Source organism: Armigeres subalbatus, chromosome 1 (assembly GCF_024139115.2).
Source record: "Armigeres subalbatus isolate Guangzhou_Male chromosome 1, GZ_Asu_2, whole genome shotgun sequence".
NCBI classification, from domain to species: Eukaryota; Metazoa; Arthropoda; class Insecta; order Diptera; family Culicidae; genus Armigeres; species Armigeres subalbatus.
In genome coordinates this window covers 173,333,874-173,355,771 of record NC_085139.1, presented here as the reverse complement: position 1 = coordinate 173,355,771, position 21,898 = coordinate 173,333,874, and the positions used below count along the sequence as shown (strand labels likewise).

Here is a 21,898-nt window from a genome sequence, read left to right as displayed (position 1 = left end):
CCACAGCATATGAACGCCCATTGCGCTTTATGTTTCGTGATATGATGAGCACTTATCTCATCCACTGAAAAGTTAAACGAAGTCATGATTAAAAAATAGACCTTTGTTTTACCTGGTTACCCTATCAGCGTGGAGGTGAACCGCATGTAAGATAAACTCAACAACTTGATGAAAGAAAAAAAAAACTGTCAACCCAACAAAATTGCAATAAATCGTGATGGTACGACTAAAGTTGGGTATCGAATTAATATCAATAAATTTTTACCTTTTAAGCAATGACTCCATCGGATACTACTGCGTTCCGGCTTTATGTGCACTGGCCATGCAACGGTCGTCGGTTGGTTGACGGACGCTCAGTTGCTGACTTACAATGGGTCACTCCAACATTTTCGGGTCAATTGAAACATGAACGCATATTTTACAATCGAAAATCACTTAGAACAATGAGTCTCCAAACATGCCCATTGTGTGCAAAACGGAATGCGTACAGAAAAACCAGAAAGACGTATGCATGAGAAAATTTCACCTCAGGAAAACATTCTTCCGAAACCAGTTTCCTTCTTTGGGATCATCCTCGACTGCCTTGCTTGGTTGCTTCCCACAATCCCCAATCGGGCGACGGACGACGAGTCGTTGTCTGTTGCTTCAATCTTGATCGGTGCCGTTTTGCCTACGTGGTCATGTTTGGCTTCTTTTGGATTCATGCACGGATCCCGTCGTCGGCCCCCAAGCTGGTGCAGCGACAAATTGCTGATATCTCTCTCAAAGCGACCTTCGCCGTGAAAGCCATGCCATGGAGCAGACACGACAATGCCATACTATTCCGTCAACGCTGGCTGGCAAGAAGGGCTCTCTGGAGAGCTGTAATTTTATCACGTGCAATTACCACAAAATCAATCACCTTAAAAGGTTTCCCCCAGCGGTGACGATGGATGGAGCAAAAACCAACCAACCGCAGCCTTTTTAGGCTGCCAAACCAATAAATAAGCAATTAATTCCAAGCATTTTTTCGATTCTTTCCTCTCGTTCCATGTTGTTTTCTCTGCAGCCTGCGACTGTAATGGCCATGCTCGGAAGTGTCGCTTCAATTTGGACCTCTACAAGCTGTCCGGACGGGTGTCGGGAGGAGTGTGCATCGATTGCCGGCACGATACAACCGGTCGACATTGCCACTACTGCCGAGAGGGATTCTACAAGGATCCCACGAAATCAATCACGCACAAGAAGGCATGCAAACGTAAGTATTATTGTGATATATCGAGTTGAACTGTTATAATTCGGTCCTGAATTATAAGTATTATAAGTGTCAATATGTTACGTCTAGAATATGTTTTGTTATTAATTTTCTGTATATATTACCTCAATGGGTTGGGTTGTAAGAATTTAAACACATGTTGCTTCACCACAAAGTGTAAGTTTGACAATCCAAGCAATATTTCATACATTGTTGATTATTTAAACGAATAACTTTTGTTTAGGAACTTTAAATTACTGCATTGGCAGATTTTAAAAAAAAATCTTAGCTTAGACAGACTGTAGTGAAATCCATTTGATTGATTTGCCGCTTTTGGTAATAATCTGCATGTTTGCAGATATGTGTTTGCTGCACACAAAACGGGCCTTTCCTTGAGCAACACAGAAATAGAATTAAAGTTACACAGTCGCAAAAATGTCTCGTGATTCGGATGTTTTCATTATAAAAACGTATGTACAGATTTCTGGTTTTATATAGATTTTATACCGTTAATAATTACGGTATGTTTGTCAACAATATCTCTAAAACACCCACCCACTATACGATAGCATAGGCTTTCCTTTTTCACGTTGTAATTATGAAATGTTCTATCGGGGATCATTTTTCAACACATTTTTGGTGGTGATGAATAAAGTTTTATATGTAGTTTGAACTAAAAATACAGAAACCACCGTGAATATTGGAGCATTTCTTCTGGGGGATAGGCTGTGCTTACTGTACTCGCTCATTCACGCTCAGACAGGCACTCATCCCTATGAGGCTTACTTGGGTGCTCTTTCTAATACATCCTGACACTCGCTCATACGCACCATATGAGTCCTACTTGAATGCTCACCCTGCCACCTGATTCACGCTCTAGCACACCAATTTCAGATTTTTTGGGTGCTCACTCTAGCACATCCTGCCACTACTCCTGATACAAACTCTGACACACAATGTGGGACTTACTTAGGTTCTCACTTCTAACATACCATGCGAACTTGACTTGGGTGCTCTCCTCGAACATGACTTGACTTGGCTGACTTGAATGCTCACTCTACTTTCCTCTGCCATACCTCGATGCCATGCCATGTGTCGATAGCGATAGGTACCAACTATAGATAGTGGAATATCTATATGGAATATCTACTATCTATAGTACCAACAGTTCTACGCTACGACTCCTACCTCGGCATGTGCAGTCCGTACTCACACCTATGTGCTCACTCTTCTGACATGTTTCGACACTTACCTTGGCATGGGCAAACCTTTCCTTCTCTTCCTCGCGCTCAACCTGTGATCACTATATGGGTGTAACCCTCATCCACCCTCCAGTTCAAGTCTGGTGCCAGACCAGGACTGACAAACGTTTCGTCAATCCATGACTCAAACCCGTTCCTTTTGAACGTGCTATACGAACCACCTGGGGCAGCAGGGACTTTGTCCAAGGGCTTGACGACCCCTCCCCAAGGCCACTGCGAGTTAGACCGGGACCATCGTCCCTAACCCCTAATCCCAAGGCGTCAAGCGACCCGTGCCGAGGGGATGCATGGCCAGGGGGGTGAAATAATAAGCTAGGCCTTTAACGGAGCCTGTGGGGTACCTGGGCACCCTCCACAGTAATTGTCCCTTACCGCGTTATGCTGGGCTCTGGCGTGGTGGACCTCTTTTCCCGAGCAACTCGTGGGACCAAAATGGAAAACCAAGTCAATTCTTCAATTAGTGGTAGAAGTGTAGGCGACAACCCCTTCGCAAGAGGTGGGTTGTTCAGGTCTCCGCCTAGGAGGCCAGAGGCAATAGTCGGCAGCTCAATGCGCAGCGCCAGCGTGGGTCACTCAACCTTCCTCTCGGCTATAAAAACGCCGGAAGGGGTTATTAACGGCCCATGGCTTGTGAAGGCGATGAACCGCAAACGCGATGGGCTTTCGGCCTTCGAGGTGGCAACGGAACAGCTGGACGCCATAATCGACTTTGCGTCATCGAAGCATAATATCAGCAAGGACCTCAAGAGGAGCTTGCAGAAACTTCGAAAGTCGATGCTGGACGCCAAGCTGGAGAGGGCGGTCGGGACGGCCAAGTGTAAACCCGTGAAATCGGTGGAGTCGAGGTCTACCCAGACTGAGGCCCAAGGATTCGCGGACTCGGGCAAGGTCGAGTCGACCGAAGGCGTGCCAGCTAAGACGGTGGTGCCAAAGTCTACCCAGACTGAGGGTCAAGTATTTGCGGGTACGTCGGGGTGACTACTCCAACGGAGCAGACACAAAAACAGGAGACAGTCTCCAGGGGATGAGCTCCCTGGGGGCCGCTCCAAAACGCGGAGGGTTACTACCCCGAACAAAGGGTAGTGGGGCTGGGAAGCTGAACCCCGGTCAGGTACCTCCAAAACCGGGGGAGGAAGGACCTGGAAAGGTTCGTCCACTCAGGCAAGACGGTGGTAAGGGGTTACGGCAGGCTGAAAGTTCTCAGCCGCACCAGACCAGGGAAATAGGGAGGGATGACGCCTCCTGGACCCTGGTCAAGAACAAGAGGAAACCGAAGACGTCAAGGGCCGAAAAGAAGGCCCAGGCGAATGAGGGTAGCAAGAAGTCTAGGGTAGGCGCCAATCGCTCCAGGGGCGATGCCCTAGTCATCACGGCGGACGAGGCTAAGTACTCGGATGTTTTGAAGGCGATGAGGAGTGACGTCAAGCTCGGTGAACTCGGCGCCGACGTACGTCGAATAAGACGTACCCGGATGGGCGAGATGATACTCGAGCTGAAGCGGGGCGTCCCGCAAAAGGGCGCCGCTTACAAGAAGTCGGCGGAGGAGGTCCTAGGCGAGACGGTCAAGGTGAGGGCACTCACGACGGAGGTGAATCTAAGGGTTAAAGACCTGGACGAGATCGCTGAAGTCGAAGAGCTCGTCACGGCACTGCGGCGACAGTGTGAAGTGGAGACGCCCACCGCAGCCGTTCGGCTACGGAAAGGTCCGGCAGGGACGCAGGTAGCATTGGTTCGGCTATCTGCAGCGGACGCCTCCAAGGTAGTCAAGTTAGGGAGCGTCAAGGTGGGATGGTCGGTATGCCCTGTGCGCATATACGAGCAACCCGAAGTTTGCTTCAAGTGCCTGGAACCGGGGCACAAGCAATGGGACTGCAAAGGCCCTGACAGAAGCAATCTCTGCCGACGCTGCGGATTGGAGGGTAAGGCACAATGCTGCACGAACCCTCCCAGTTGTTTGATTTGTTCCAGCAAAGCTGTGAACAGCAAGCACCCCATGGGGGGCTCGATGTGCCTGACGTTTAAGCGTGCTGCAAAATCAAAGTGCAGGTAAAGCAGCTGGCTTGCTCGGCTTCGCCCGAGTGTTTGGTGTGCGCAGGTTTAGAGGAAACGGCGAAACACGTGTTGTTCGTGTGCTCACGTTTTCGCGCAATGCGTGACCACATGCTTGCCACATGTGGTCTGGACACTACCCAGGACAACCTAGTTCGGAGGATGTGTAAAGATGAAGTTGGCTGGAACGCCGTTTTATCGGCTATCGCCCAAATCGTCTCGGAGCTACACAGAAGGTGGCGCGTGGACTCAAGGATGGCTAGTTCAGGCACAAATAAGAGGTGGTCCAAGGGATCGGAGTCGGCTTTATGGGTCATACCGGTGGTCATGCTCTGTGGTTGAACTCGATCCTTTTATCGAACAAGTGGCCGCGCGAAGAATAACAAGGTATCGTCGCTTTCGCGGCGCCGGTCAACCGGGCGGGTTCCGAGCCTGAGGACGGAAAGGGGTCCTCGTCAAGGCTGGGGCAGGCGTAGCCCTCGCGTCGGCAAGTCCCTCTGTGTGCTGGCGAATAGGCCCTATCGCAGAAAGGTCAATTTGGGGTGCACGCGGCATCATCATTCTTGATACCAGTCGTGCAGAGGGAAGCAGGCGAGAAGTCGACCCTTCCCACCTTCCGAGGACATAGGGCGTGGTAAGGCCACCTGGAAAGCCGGCAATGCGCTGGCACGATACCATGGTGTTCTTCTAAAAAAGCGAGTCACGATGTTCGATGCTGCAAGGGCACGCAGCTAACCTCGAGGGTGCGTTGTGCACTGGCCCTCCTTTGAAGCATTACTTTCTGGTTGTACCGAAGGGATGATGGGCTTGGCGGCAATGGAAACGGTTTAGCTGGTCGGGGATGCAGCCCTGCCTCCCTTATTGGAGGTGGCCCCTAACCCAGCACTTCCTGGTCAACCCAGGATGTCTGTTGAGCAGATTCCCCCTCCATTGTTTAGGAAGAAAAAAAAAAAAAAAAAAAGACGAACCACCATTATGCGTGCAAGAAGGTTTCGACTGCTGTGGCGGCATTATCGAGGATGATGTCCAACAGCTCCAAGGTGTGTAGACGTAGGCTACTGGCAGGCGTTGCCGCATCTATTCTTAGGTACGGCGGCCCGTCCTGGGCAAAAGCACTGGGGGTAACCTGCAGGGGTAACCTGGGGGTAACCTGCAGAAACTGGAGAGCACCTACCGCTTGATGTGTCTTAGGGTGATATCGGCCTACCGCACGGTATCGCGCGACGCATCCTGCGTGATAGCGAGTATGATGCCAATCGGGCTGGTCATCCGGGAGGACGAGGAGTGTTTTGACCTACGTGGTACCAGAGGAGCCCGCGAGCGTACCAGGGTGACTTCGGTTGCCAGATTACAGCGCGAGTGGGATAACTCCTCGAAAGGTAGGTGGACCCACCGGCTGATTCCTAACATATCAAGCTGGGTGGGGAGACCCCATGGGGAGGTTCACTTCCATCTGACACAATTCCTGTCAGGCCATGGCTGTTTCCGACAGTACCACCACAGGTTTGGGCACGCGGAGGTCCCCGTCTGCCCTGACTGCCCAGGTGTTGACGAAACTGCAGAGCACATACTGTTCGTATGTCCTCGTTTCGACGTCGAAAGAAGAGCAATGCTAGACGTTTGCGGCCGGGACACAACTCCGGATAATCTTATCCAAAGGATGTGTCAAGCGGTGGAGAAGTGGAACGCAGTCTCGACTGCAACCACTCAGATTGCCTGCAGCTTGCAGAGAATCTGGCGCGCCGAGCAACAATCGACAAGCATGACTAACTTGTGATTGGTAAGTTAGAGCGAAAGTGCCGAATGCGAAGAAGTGTGTGAATGGTCTGCCCATGCAGAGGTAATGGCGCAGCGGGTGGCAACCGAGATCGCCACCTCGAAGCATGGCAGAAGGGTGAATGAATAGGTGTATGTATGGACTGCACACGCCGCGCTGGGAGTAGCGCAGGAATGTTGGTTCCTACGACTACTGATACCCCGCGGCGTGGCAGAGGAGTGTGGGTGAGCATTCAAGTTAGTCTCACATGGTACGAAAGGAATGAGTTGAGTCGTGTTGAGCTAGTCTCATATGGCATGAACGGATGAGTCAGACTCACATGGTATGTCAGAAGTGGGAACCTAAGCGAAGAGTCCCACAAGGGATGCCAGAGGGAGTGTTAGGTCGAATGACTCGAGTAGTATGTGTCAGCGCGAACTGAATGAAAGAGGTGAGCAGTCTCACATGGTACGATAAAGGTGGGCATACAAGTTAGTCCCACACGGCATGAGAAGGGTGGGCACAAAAGTTAGTCCCGCACGGCATGATAAGGGTGGGCACACAAGTCAGACCCATAGGAGCGTTAGCGTGTGTGCAAGCATGGAGTGTATAAGCATGAATCAAGGGTTTGGGTGGGCATACAAGTTAGACCCACATGGCATGAGAAGGGTGGGCACACTAGTTAGACCCGCACGGCATGACAGAGGTGCAACAGAGTATGTAGGGTGTGTTGAGGGTGCGATAGAGCGAGCACCCAAGTCAGTCTCGCACGGGACGGGTGCCTGTGTGAGCGAGAACGAGCGAGTACGTTTAGTACTGCCATCCCCAGAAGTAGTACTGGGAGGTAGTTCCTGGGGAAACGATGGTGGAGCCCAAGGGAGTTTAGTCGGTATTACCGGTATGGTCGAGTCCGACACTCCAGTACACTTCCGTGTGGTAGTTTGGCAACTACAATGCACGTGTACTGGGTTAGTGTGTAAATGCATTCTCCCTTGTAAAAAAAAAAGACGAACCACCATTGACTAGCGCAGCGTCGTGCTTCGCATGTGCCCCAAGTACACAGTAAAAAATAAAAAGTAATATCACATCATATTTGATGCACATCATCGCCGTCGAATATAATGTTTTATTACATCTGAGTGACGTTTATCAAATTATAACGTTTTCAAATTATAGCAATGTAATGCATTTTCGACGTAATATTTTTGGTGTAACTGGGAAAAACGACGTAAAAACAGGTCAGGATGAATCCCGCTTTCAGAAGCGGGGTTAGGGGTATTCGGATTTTTTTATGCTCGAAAATACACTTACAGATGCAGTAACTTCAAATTATATTTATTTGAAACGCATTTTAATGTATCCACAAATACTAATACTTCAAATTTGCAATTTTTTCTAAATTCAAATTTTCAAATTTTAAATATTTCACCCCGTTACTATGAATGAGATACCGTTCAAATTATCGGTTATCTGAATATATTTTAAACAATTTACTTAATATATGTTCAATTATTATTTGTGTATTATATTTTATCGGCGGCGGCGTGGCGGTGTCCCGCTGTTGGTGATCAACAATAGAGGCGGTGGAATTTGTTCGGAAGTTTTCTTCAGGAATTCCTCCAGGTATTCCTCCGAAAGTTCTTCTTAGGAATTTTATCCTGTAATTCTTCCGGAGGATCCTCCAGCTATTCCTTCACAATTTATTCCATCAATTTCCTCAGAAGGCCTGCGGAAGTTCCTCCAGAAATTTCTCCGGAAGTTCCTCCAGGAATTCCTGCGGAAGTTCCTCCAGGAACTCCTGCGTAAGTTCTTCCTGGAATTTCTGCGGAAATTCCTCCATGAATTCTTGCGAAAATTCATCCAGGAATTCCTGCGAATGTTGCTCCAGGAATTCCTCCGGAAGTTTCTCCAGGAATTCCTTCGGAAGTTCCTTCAGGAATTTCTCCGGAAGTTCCTCCAGAAATTGCTCCGGAAGTTAATCCAGGAATTCCTCTAGAAGCGCCTCCAGGAATTGCTCCAGAATTTCCTCCAGGAATTCCAGCGGAAATTCCTCGAGTACCTAAAGGAATTCCTGCGGAAGTTCCTCTAGGAATTACTGCGGAAGTTCCTCCAGGAACTCGTGCGGAAGTTCCTCCATGAATTCCTGCGAAAGTTCTGTAAGTGTACGTAGTTCAGTGTTGAGTGTTTTTGATACTTTGTGACTTTTACGTCGTGAAATGTTTAACAGAACAAGTAGTGTCCTCATATGTAGTCCAGTTTTCTCCGTATTATGGTGTTTTGTCCCCCCACTGTGCAGTACGCAGCCAACACCACCTGAAAGGTTTAAAAACCCACCACCAGAGTTCGCTCCCGACTTCAGCTTGGTAGCAAAGAGGACGCCATGATTATCGTTTCTTGAAAGAGAAAAAAGATAGGAAAAACGAAGAGTAACACGGTGATGGCGAAAGGTAGATGATCGTTTTTGATACCTACGGAGCGTTCGAGTGAAATCCGGGACTGGAGAGTGCGCCGCCGTTCGGGAGTACAACATTAAGTCGGTGTCCCCCCCCTCCCCTTTTCCATTGGGGACAGTTCCGAAGATACAGGCCCACGACCGAATCCGTCAACATACTCGGAGAGCCTCCAGGATGGTGTATGAGTCTGCAGGAAACGCCATTGCATGCCATCACCAAGTCGTTACGGGAAGAAGTGTCAACCACTAATTGGCGGGAAGAAAGCCCCCCCTCATTGCACCGTAGTCACACCAAGCCGTGGCGTGGAGGAAAACCAGCTGCTGATTGGCGGGAAAGTTCCTCCTGGTATTGCTTTGGAAGTTCGTCTAGAAACTCCTCCAGACATTCCTTTTGGAGATACCTCCACGAATTCTTTTGGAATTTTACCCTGTAATTTCTCCGGAGGATCCTCCAGCTATTACTTCACATTTTTTTTCCTGCAGTTTCCTCAGAAGATCCTCCAGTAATTTTTCCGGAAGCTTGTTCTGGAATTCTTCCGAAAGTCTCCTCAAGAATTTCTGTGGAAGTTCTTCCAGGAGTTCCTACGAAAAGTTCTAATCGAATTTTTACGAAAGTTCCCCCAGGAATACTCCGAAAGTTCCTCCAGTAACTCCTCAAAAGTTCCTCCAGGAATTCCTCCAGAAATTACTCCGGAAGTTCCTCCAGGAATTCCTCTAGAAGTGCCTCCAAGAATACCTTCGGAAATTCCTCCAGGAATTGCTCCAGAATTTCCTCCAGGAATTCTAGCGGAAGTTCCTCCAGTATCTAAAGAAATTCCTGCGGAAGTTCCTCCAGAAGTTTTTCCGGAAGTTCCTCCAGGAATTCCTGCGGAAGTTCCTCCAGGAACTCCTGCGTAAGTTCCTCCAGGAACTCTTGCAAAAGTTCCTCTAGGAAGTCCTGCGGAAGTTCCTCCTGGAATTTCTGCGGAAATTCATCCAGAAGTTCCTGCGAAAATTCCTCCAGGAATTCCTGCAAATGTTGCTTCAGGAATTCCAGTGGAAATTTCTCCAGGAATTCTTCCGAGAGTTCCTCCGGAAGCTCATCCAGGAATTTCTCCGGAAGTTCCTCCAGAAATTGCTCCGGAAGTTAATCCAGGAATTCCTCTAGAAGCGCCTCCAGGAATTGCTCCAGAATTTCCTCCAGGAATTCCAGCGGAAATTCCTCGAGCACCTAAAAGAATTCCTGCGGAAGTTCCTCTAGGAATTACTGCGAAAGTTCCTCCAGGAATTCCTGTGGAAGTTCCTCCATGAATTCCTGCGAAAGTTCCTCCAGGAATTCCGGTGGAATTTTCTCCATGAATGCCTACTGAAGTTCCTCCAGGAATTTCTGCGAAAGTTCCTCCAGAATTTTTTGCGAAAGTTCCTCCAGGAATTCCTGCGGAAGTTTCCCCAGGAATTCCTGCGCAGATTCCTCTAAGAATTCCTCCGGAAGTCCCTGCCAGAGTTTCTCCAGGAATTCCTCCAGAAATTCCTGCGGAAGTTCCTCCAAGAATTCCTGTGGAAGTTCTTTGAAGATGTTCTCCGGAAATTTCTCCAGGGATGAATCAAGAATTTTTTCCAGGAATTCCTAAAGAATTTTCTTCAGGAATTCTTCCGTAATTTCCTCCAGGAATTCTCCCGAATGTTCCTCCAGGAATTCCTCCGGAAGCTCCTCCAAAACTTCTTGTGAAAATTTCTACAGGAATCCCTCCGGAAGTTTCTCTAGGAATTCCTCCGGAAGTTGCTTCAGAAAATCCTACGGAAATTCTTCCAGGAATTCGTGCTGAAGTTCTTCCAGGAATTCCTGCGGAAGTTTCTTCAGAAATTCCTCCATCCTCCAGGAATTCCTCCTGAAGTTTCTCCAGGAATTCCTTCGGAAGTTTCTCCAGGAATTCCCCACGGAAGTTCCTCCAGAAATTCATCAGGAAGTACCTCCAGGTTTCGTCGTTGTGGTGAGGTAGGTCTTAAGGCACAGAAATGCGATAAGGCTCTAAAATGCCTCATCTGCTCCAGCAAAAAGCAAGCCTGTAACCACGTTATGGATGGACCTTCGTGACCCATCCGTGAAGAAGCCGTGCAAGTAACTCAGCTGAATCTTAACCACTGTGCACCTGCCCAGCAGCTGTTGTGGCAGTCAGTATCGGAATAGAGAATCAATGTCACCCTCCTGTCCGACCCGTACAACGTCCATGTCGATAACGGTAATTGGGTGACGGGCGGGTCTATGATGACGGCTATTTGCACGACGGGACGGTACCCGGTCCAAGAGGTAGTACACTCCTCCGCTGAAGGTGTCACGATAGCCAAGATCAACGGTGTGTACTGTAGCTGCTATGCCCCACCAAATTCTTTCATTTGATCGAGGACACAAGGACGTTCGCACCGCAAATGTACGTAATGTATGTAATAAAGGTTCCCCCATACACACGCGACGCGATTCTATCGCTTGGTGACTGCGAATCTGTCGCCGTTGGTACAGAAGCGTAAATGGAATATTGCCTGCAGTGACTCTATAGTTAGAATCCCGGCGAATAGTTGTCGCTGTCGGGGCGATGTAATCGCTTAGGTATTGGGGAGCTTCAAGGCGATTATTATACAGTATTCAGAAGATGCTTAAAACTGATTCAGTGTTATCCGTATAGGAGTTACCAAATTAAATTAATAAGTATCTCTTATAATTTATTACGTTTCCTTCTCCGTTTTAAAGCATTATGAAAATCTTTCTAAAACTTTGAAGCATAATTTCATAATTTCTCTCTGCATTATGCCGACGTGCGACTACACTTTCAATTGGTGTGATGTTCCTTTACAGAGCTAAGTGTTTTCACTAATCATTTCAATGTCACTGGACTGCAGAACCATTTTAATAAAGCCAGAATTTATATAACCGCAAAACATTGAAGCCCGCAGTCTTGCTCACTAATTAAATCGCTTTGTCAAGTAGCCTTTTCAAACACATTCCAGACGATGTGTCTCCACTTTTCGCGACTCCACGTCTGATGGTGAAGTGGCAACTAGTGCTTACGGATTGCGGCGTTTGCGTTAACATGGCTTTCGGTTTGCGGAGTTTCAATGTAAAAAAGCAGTTCTCCGAAGCAGTAATGGGACATGGAATCCAACTGCCAGGTAGAAATGATCCCAGTTAAAAAGGGATACAATTATAACAAAATTGCATAGACTAGGTAACTTTTGTTAAATACAGAAACAAATACCCATAATAATCTTCAAGTTTTAAAGAATACAGAACTAATGCTAATGTAACAACATGTGGGATAAAAGTTTGCACCGAATGCATTAATTGCCATTCCAAATTTCTTATCTACTGAAAACATACATGAGCAGTTTGTGTATATCAGCAACACGACAAGTGCTTCGCTGCTTGTTCTAACTCCTTGTTAATTCCTTCCCTTTCAGATCGGTCTGGTTTGTGATTCCGCCGTTGTGGTTTGCATAACACTATTACACCTAGCCACCAGAAATCGCAACTTCAGTTCATCCGGCACAGTCAAGTCCTAGGTCGCGCGGGTGCATGAATGGCAAAATCCACTTGGTTTTCTTGTTATCCTACACGCCCCACCTGCTTCAGTAACTTTGTCACACCATGTAAAGGTAGATGTCAAGAACGCGTACTAGGTGCGATTCACGAGGGTGGTCCTCTGCACCGGAATAAATGCCCCACCTGGTTTCGTTTGCCGGACTGCGTGGACGCAGGAAGGAACGCCCACGTCTGCGATACTTTGCGCTCGTAGTCACACGGACACTAATGAGAGCTTTAAATTACACAAATGTGACGCGGCAAGTCACGGCCACGCTTTCATGTCGTTTCGTGTTCCACTGCTATTTTTCACAGCGGGACTTAGTGGCACGTCCGCTTCATTAGTTATTTCCCTCGCGACGTGAAAATGTACGAGGATGATGGAAACTGTTTTAATTAGAGGAAATTGGAGCACTTCCGTGCAGGGCGGAAGAGGGGCGGTTCCTTAAACATTTGCGGGATAAATGCAACAGTCGGAAACTGTTGCATTTAATGCTCTTTGGCAACGGCATCCGGTATGCAGGTTGAAAGGTGTAAAAAGTGAAATATTTTAATTATCAGTAGAGCTAAAGTAAATTAATACTGATTATCCTTGATCCTTCGACAATATATGTTGGTACTTTTTCAATGCCACAATTAAACTACACTGTTTGATCACAATGCACAGATTTTTTCAAGCCTGTTTTTTACCTTCGATCAAACCATTCTAAGTTGTTGGTATTTCTTATAATCATTTCCTCAAGAAAATTGATAAACTAGATACATTCAATTCGAATTAGCTGAAATTGCGATCTTCGTCGTTCGGAAGCTTCCTCATCTGATCCATTTCTTCTTTTCCAAGATGATGATAATCACAATTGATAGATTCGGCGTTGATCAGCCTGTTACGAGTGTTTCATTTTCTTATCAGGAAAGCTTGATACCAAATGACAATTCACCACAAATTAAATAAAATCGATCGACTGGCACTGGGATATCTGTTTTAAATACCCTCACAGCAGTTTTGCTAGGCATACTATATTGATTGGCGATTTAGCATTGAAAAAAGAAGAATAATTACTGGCAGTTTAGTTCCACGGCTATGCATCCAATTTTCTTCATTGCAAATTCATTTCCGAAAAAAAAACTGAATTGTCTGAGGTTGCCGAAAGCATTTTCCCTAAATCAGTATTAATTAAAATCTTGTAGGAGTACAAAATTATTAAAATCATATTTAGTTCACAAAAATCTAATCACGTAAAATTTTCTCCTTTTTCAGCTTGTGATTGCCACCCGATTGGATCGTCAGGGAAGAACTGCAACCACACTTCCGGTCAGTGCACTTGCAAGGAAGGCGTGACGGGTCTAACCTGTAACCGATGCGCCCGGGGCTACCAACAAAGCCGATCCCATATCGCACCGTGCATCAGTAAGTATGGTCGTTACGGTAGATATGTATTCCTCGATGCCGTCATATCAGCACCACGTCACAACATTCTACCGTGCCCGCCCCGTTTCTATACGAGTTCGCTGACCTTATCAGTGAACCGATGAGGCTGTTGCCGATGGAGACCACCGCTTCGGTGCTGACGGAGGGGTTCCGTGAAATGATTTTGCAAAATTCATGATTCGCATCATAATTGCTTTCCCTTTCTCCCCTGTTTTCCGTCAACAGAGATTCCACGGGTGACGATGGTGAACCACCAGGCTCAGAACACCGCACCGGACTCCTATCAGTACGACCCAGATGCAAGTGAAAGTACCAAAGAAAGTGAGTAATTAATTGCCCCGTTTTTGCCAATCCATCTATCATGCCTCTCGTCCGTCCGTTCAATGTTTGTGAGGCTCTAAATCCCTGGCTTACTACTATTCGGTGCAGATCCCCACCGTTCGTCACCTTGGTATCGTGTGAAGTGAACTCCAACCGTTTTTTGTTGGCGGCTTTTTGGTGCTGCCGAAGGAGAAGCACATCACGTAGCATTTGGTCGTGATAACTCACGTGCCGTTCCGTAAAGCATTCTTCTGGAAGGATTTGAGAGTTTGTTCGAAATGCCAGGATTCGGTCGACAGCGTTGGTGTATATTCCCGCAGTTTTCGTATGCAAGTTTGTGAGGGTGCGATGGAGTACAAGTTTGTGGATTCATCAATCAATTTGAAGAGTCGGAACATAGAAGTTAAAAAAACGAAAAAGGCAGTGTCATGATAAGACAACATCAGCGAATGTCATCTCCGTGACAAAATGAGCACTGCAATGTAGGATTTTGAGATCTTTTCCATTGATTGATTATCCAGAAGCTGCATGTAGTTTGAATTTGTTCATATTATACAAGCAGGTCAATTTGAAATTCAAGATTTTGTTTTAAGTATCACTCTTAAGCAACATACTCTGGAACATAAAACTATCATGTTGCCATCCAAAATATTCATTGCAAGACAATGTCCTATTCTCACAATCCACAGAAACGCATCAAATTTGTAAATCTTGCAATTGAATATTTATCCTATGGGCCACGTATCCTACAGTTTACCACTACACTACGATAATCAGAAGTACCGTCTGGTAGTACTGAAAAAATACCGCCATTAAACATAGTTGGTTTCTTCTTCAACGCCACCAAAAATCGATAGTGACTTTGTATTTTTTTTTTTTCTTCCTAAACAATGGACGGGGAATCTGCTCAACAGACATCCTGGGTTGACCAGGAAGTGCTGGGGTAGGGGCCACCTCCAATGAGGGAGGCAGGGCTGCATCCCCGACCAGCTAAACCGTTTCCATTGCCGCCAAGCCCATCGTCCCTTCGGTACAACCAGAAAGTAATGCTTCAAAGGGGGGCCAGTGCATGACGCACCCTCGAGGTTAGCTGCGTGTCCTTGCAGCATCGAACATCGTGACTCGCTTTTTTAGAAGAACACCATGGTATCGTGCCAGCGCATTGCCGGCTTTCCAGGTGGCCCTATGTCCTCGGAAGGTGGGCAGGGTCGACTTCGCGCCTGCTTCCCTCTGCACGACTGGTATCAAGAATGATGATGCCGCGTGCACCCCAAATTGACCTTTCTGCGATAGGGCCTATTCGCCAGCACACAGAGGGACTTGCCGACGCGAGGCCTACGCCTGCCCCAGCCTTGACGAGGACCCTTTCCGTCCTCGGGCTCGGAACCCGCCCGGTTGACCGACGCCGCGAAAGCGACGATACCATGTTGTTCTTCGCGCGGCCACTTGTTCGATAAAAGGATCGAGTTCGACCACAGAGCATGACCACCGGTATGACCCATGAAGCCGACTCCGAACCCTTGGACCACCTCTTATTTGCGCCTGAACTAGCCATCCTTGAGTCCACGCGCCACCTTCTGTGTAGCTCCGAGACGATTTGGGCGATAGCCGATAAAACAGCGTTCCAGCCAACTTCGTCTTTACACATCCTCCGAACTAGGTTGTCCGGGGTAGTGTCCAGACCACATGTGGCAAGCATGTGGTCACGCATTGCGCGAAAACGTGAGCACACGAACAACACGTGTTCCGCCGTTTCCTCTAAACCTGCGCACACCAAACACTCGGGCGAAGCCGAGCAAGCCAGCTGCTTTACCTGCACTTTGATTTTGCAGCACGCTTAAACGCCAGGCACATCGAGCCCCCCATGGGGTGCTTGCTGTTCACAGCTTTGCTGGAACAAATCAAACAATTGGGAGGGTTCGTGCAGCATTGTGCCTTATGTCCCTCCAATCCGCAGCGTCGCACAGTGGGGAAAATCTGACCCAAAAAGGTACCTATTTATTGCGGCTACTTGCTGCGCCGGAAAAATACCTTTCCTAAAGGGAAAATCCACGACAAATCGAATCGTGCTATTTCCAATCGCCGGAAATTATGGGAACTGGCCGTTTTGCCCCATTTACTCCTAAAAATCATATTTTTTCTATGACAGCTACAATTTAAAGTCGATTGCGGCTAACTATTTCTATGTTTTCTGATGCTAATTAAGTAGAAAATACGAGTGGTTTCTATTCCGACCTTAAACCTTGACTGGAAGTTGCCCCATTTACCCCCGGAATCGCATTTTTCTTTGACAGCTCCGATATACAATCGATTGCGGCTGTCTATTTCTATGTTTTCTGATGCTTAGTCAGTAGAAAATACGAATGATATGAATTCCGGCCTTGAAAAATTAATGGAAGTGGCTATTTTGCCCCATTTACCCACGAAAATGATAGTTTTTCTATGACAACTACAATTTAAAATCGATTTCGTCTAACTATTTCTATGTTTTCTGATGCTTAGTCAGTAGAAAATACGAAGGGTATCTATTCCGACCTTATACCATGACTTGAAGTGGCCGTTTTGCCCCAGTTACTCCTGAAATTGTATTTTTCTATGAAAGCTACAATTTAAAATGAATTGCGGCTGACTATTTCCATGTTTTCTGATGCTAATTTAGTAGAAAATACGAATGGTCTAAATTGTATATAATTCGGCCTTGGACTGTTACTAGCAATGGCTGTTTTGCCCCCTTTACCTCTAAAAATCAATTTATCATATGATCGCTAAGACTTAAAATCGATTTTGGCTAATTATTTCTATGATTCAGTAGAAACTGCAAACCTGGAATCATTACTAAAAATGACCAATACGTCTTATTTAAAAAAAATATTTTTTTTTTGTATGACCGCCACGATTTAAAATCAATTGCGGCTAGGTATTTCTATGTTTTCTAATGCTAATTTGTAAGAAAATACGGTTGTTACATATTCCAGCCTTGGATCATGACTGCAAGTGGCCGTTTTGCCCCATTTGCCTCTAAAAATCATTTTTTCTAGCACAGCTTCTATTGATTACTGAAATTGATTACGCCTTACTAGGGACACGGCAGGTATTTTCGTCTGTTCGTCATGGTCTCGAAAACCAATAAAGAGACGCTTTTTGTAAAACTCATACGTACCAAATCGTAAGCTCAGGAGAAACGTTCTGCTATAGTGGAGTTCTAGCAAATGTACGTTGCTTTCGTTGGTTTTAGCCCCTATGACGATGGACGGAAATACCTGCCGTGTCCCTATTTCCATTTTAATTATTGAGAAGAGCAGAAAATTTGCATTAGGTGTGAGGCTATCTTTAGCATCAGAAAACATAGAATCAGCGAGCCGTAATAGATTTTAAGAAGCAAATGGGGCAAAACGGCCACTTCAGTCGTGATTTAAGGCCGAAATATATGACAATTGTATTTTTATTTCAAATTAGCATCAGAAAACATAGAAATAATTATACAATCGTCTTTCAAATATAACAGGCATAAAAAATATCGAGTTTGATGGGGCAAAATGGCCACTTCCAGTCAAATCCAAGGCCGGAAATTATACCATTTATATTTTCTACAAAGTTAGCATCAGATAACAAAGAAATCGTTAGCTTAAATCAATTTCAAATTGTATTTTTTATTTTACTACCAGCTATCAAGCTCATTCGTCCCATTGGGCACAGCGTGAGCGTATTTCTAAGCGACATCTGGCTTTACAACACTGTAGCGCAGAGTCAATTATATATCATTTTTCCTATTTTTTTGCTGCTTCTGTTTTTCGCCATTTTTGTTGCGTCCACATCTGCTTTATCGACGTGATCGATGAAGTCCATGACGCTGTAACAGAGGTGCGCGCGGTGGTTCAATTCAAGTCCATTGTCGAGTCCGTTTTTCATTGCTGTGGGGGTCTGGTATCCATTATTCGTGTGTTGTAAAGAGGGTCATTGTCAGTCGCTGTCCGATGATTGTGATCACAAGCGTTCCCCAAAGCGTCGTTTTTCACGCTGCATCTATCAGCGACTTGACGAAAGGTAGTTGGGGGGGCTGGGAATCGAACCCATGACCATCTGCGTATAAGGCGAATGTGTAGCCAACTAGGCCACGGGACCCCCCCAATTTCAAATTGTAGTTGTCATAAAAAATACGATTCCAGGGGGTAAGTGGGGCAAAATGACCACTTCCAGTTGTGGTATAAGGTCGGAATAGATTCTACTCGGCCACTTCCAGTCATGATTCAAGGCCGAAATTAGCATCAGAAAACATAGAAATAATTAGCCACAATCAATTTTAAATTGTAGCTCCCAGAAAAAAAATTGAAGGTAAATGGGGCAAAATGGCCACTTCCAGTCATTTTTCAAGGCCGAAATTTATATCATTCGTATTTTCCACTAAAATAGCGTTAAAAACATAGAAATAATTAGCCGCATTTGATTTTAAATGGTAGCTGCCATAGAAATATACAGTTCCTGGGGTAAATGGGGCAAAACGACCACTTCCAGACATGGTATAAGGTCGGAATAGTTGATACTATTTTTCTACTAAATTAGCATCAGAAAACATAGAAACAGTTAGTCGAAATCGATTTTAAATTGTAGCTGTCATAGAAAAAATCGATTTTCGCGTGTAAATGGGGCAAAATAGCCACTTCCAGTCATTTTTCATGGCCGGAATTTATACCATTTGTATTTTCTACTAAACTAGCATAAAAAACAAAGAAATAGTCAGCCGAATATGATTTTAAATTGTAGCTGTCATAGAAAAATACGATTCAAGGGGTAAATGGGGCAAAATGGCCACTTCCAGTCATGGTATAAGGCCGGAATAGATACCATTAGTATTTTCTACTTAATTAGCATCAGAAAACATAGAAATAGTTAGCCGCAATCGATTTTTAATTGTAGCTGTCATAGAAAAAATATGATTTTTAGAGGTAAATGGGGCAAAACGGTCAGTTCCCATAATTTCCGGCAAATGAAAATAGCACCATTCGATTTGTCGTAGATTTTCCCTCTAGGAATGGTATTTTCCCGGCACAGCAAGTAGCCGCAATAAATAGGTACCTTTTTGGGTCACATTTTCCCCACTGTGCGTCGGCAGAGATTGCTTCTGTCAGGGCCTTTGCAGTCCCATTGCTTGTGCCCCGGTTCCAGGCACTTGAAGCAAACTTCGGGTTGCTCGTATATGCGCACAGGGCATACCGACCATCCCACCTTGACGCTCCCTAACTTGACTACCTTGGAGGCGTCCGCTGCAGATAGCCGAACCAATGCTACCTGCGTCCCTGCCGGACCTTTCCGTAGCCGAACGGCTGCGGTGGGCGTCTCCACTTCACACTGTCGCCGCAGTGCCGTGACGAGCTCTTCGACTTCAGTGATCTCGTCCAGGTCTTTAACCCTTAGATTCACCTCCGTCGTGAGTGCCCTCACCTTGACCGTCTCGCCTAGGACCTCCTCCGCCATGGCGGGTAGTGTATGTGACTTTGCATATGTACATGTGACCAATGAATGGCCTAGTAAAACGACCTACTATGAAGAGGATAAGCACCGTGTCTAAAGAAGCTTGGTTTCAAAACATCTTTAAAAATGGACTGTGTAATACTAAGTGTATCTTTTCCACAAGCTGAATAGAAAACTTTTGGACTCTGCTTCGATTAAATGCAAAATAACGTGCGAATGATTATTATAAATATTATCAAAGGATAATATATCTAATAAAAACGCAATATATGGGAAATTACGGCTTTGGCAGGTTTTGTTCTATTATTGTCAAGGGGGTTTTTGTTGACCAAATTTTATGAAATTTGTCCACAATATTCATCGATATGCAAAGTGCCCCAAAGAAAACCCCCTGACAATAATAGAACAAAATAACTTTCAAAATATAAAATTGCAAAACAATATGCTTAAGATCCTTTTTTTTTATTTGTGGTCACCACAATAGAGTTTTGAAAATTATTTTTTCAACAGCAAGGGAAAAATTTCTGTAGAATTTCGAATATCCCGGATACTTCTTTCATATTTTTTAAAGCATTTATTCGGAAAATCTTGAGAACTTCTTTCATAAGTTCTAGAGAACTTCTCCAAGAATAGTTCCAGGAATTCCGAAGAGACCTTCTTCTCTAGGAACTTCTTCAAGAATTCCTTTTAAATTTCTTCAGGAATTTCCTAACGTTTTTCTCCACTTATTGCTCTAGGAACTTTTCTTGAATTTGCTCAATGGTTCGTCCTGGAGTAAAATATTAGCAAAATCCTGAATTGTGCCTTCCGAAGTCAATCAGACAACTGGCTGAGACGTAACCCAGGTAGTGTGGGCTTGGGATCACTACTAAAACTAATTCATCTCCAGTCACATCCCCTGGCCCACAACTAAGAAATACTTCGGGGTGTGACTATTGAGCTATGTGATCCAAATAGGTGTGTCCATGTACACGACGCCTCCAGTACTACTCCCCATGTACCTCAGTGCACAATACTACCAAATGTGCTACAACACTCGATCGAGAGGATTCACACGATTACCTTACAGGAGGCTCCCCCCAATGCTGGTCACTTGCTACCCCGGCAGTTATCACTCAAGGTGGTGCTGTTTCTGTCCTACAACAGACGACACCATCGTTCTGCCATATCGGTGGAATTGCAGAGACCAATTTGGCAATTACTAGGTTGACCACAGGTATGTTGAGGCACCAGACTTGTGAATATAAGAATTGTGAATATAACGTCAACAAAGAAGAACGGAAGAGAGAATCAATACATAGGTACCTGGAAATCTAACAGGAATGTTTAGGAACTGATGAAGGATTTTTTCAGGAGTTTCCATCCATAATGTTTGGGAAATGTATTATGCCCTGAAGTAGGGGCATCTCCAAATTCCTGAAGGTCCTTCTAAGTTATGAGGAAGGCATTTTCACAGTTTTGTAGAACAAGTTCCCAGAATTTATGAACTATTCTTCAGAATTCTCAGAATTCCTAGAGAAAGAATAACCCTGTATTATTGTTAAATAAGTTTCCCAGAATTGATGGAAAAGGAATTTCGCAGAATTTCTGAGGGAGGATTTTCTTAGATTTGAAGAAGGCAGTCACCAGCATTTATAATGAAGCAATTTTCTAGAATATCTGGAGTGGGTAGAGCAGTTCTCCAAAATTCTTAAAGGAACAATTCTCAAAAATTCTTAAGAGAGGAATTCTCCTGAATCAAAATACAGACACGCACTAATTAATTTATTTACCAGCCGCACAAAGCAGAACACATTGTTACGGATGATCGTGCGATCGTTCTGCGTACTTCTTGAAAATACGAACACGCGCTCTTTATGCACCGACCGCACATAGAACAACCCCGGAGACCGCGATTGTTCTATGTAACATGAACGCCTCTAATCATGCATTGCTGCGGGATCGATCTGCGTCCAACACAAAACACGAACAAACCTGCACTCTTAGTACATGTTCTTTTCGGCATTTTTCAAATGTGTTAATATTTGAACGAAATTTTTCTTATACAAAATTGGAGGGAGATGAATCAACCCCAAAATCCACCTCAAGCTACGGTACTGACCGTATAATACATTCTCACTCAACTTTTCAAAAAGAGCAAAGTAAAATTTTTTTTTAATGAATTGCAATATTCAAATTAATTCATGAAAAAGAAGTCGCTTAGGTCCTTTTGAGAAGTAAAGCAAAAATTGTGAAAAATGGTCTTCGTCTACGCGGCGGCCCACAGCTCTACCCCTGGTGAATTTTGAGTTGATTAAATAGATAGACCAACGCAAAATGAACTCCCCTAAGAAATTGTGACGTTTGAGCGGGTCGTGAATGAACGCAAAATGA

The 21,898-nt window shown here is 45.4% G+C and overlaps 1 protein-coding gene across 1 annotated transcript in view; it reads left to right on the top strand.

Annotated features, from left to right (window-relative positions):
• Positions 1-793: 793 nt before the first annotated feature.
• Positions 794-21,898, top strand: part of LOC134206757 (netrin-B-like) — a 42,765-nt gene continuing 21,660 nt past the window's right edge. The window contains exons 1-4 of the mRNA XM_062682484.1: positions 794-863; positions 1,049-1,237; positions 13,565-13,714; positions 13,961-14,056. Of these exons, the coding sequence (XP_062538468.1) occupies positions 794-863; positions 1,049-1,237; positions 13,565-13,714; positions 13,961-14,056 (505 nt within the window). The remainder of the gene's footprint in view (positions 864-1,048; positions 1,238-13,564; positions 13,715-13,960; positions 14,057-21,898) is intronic.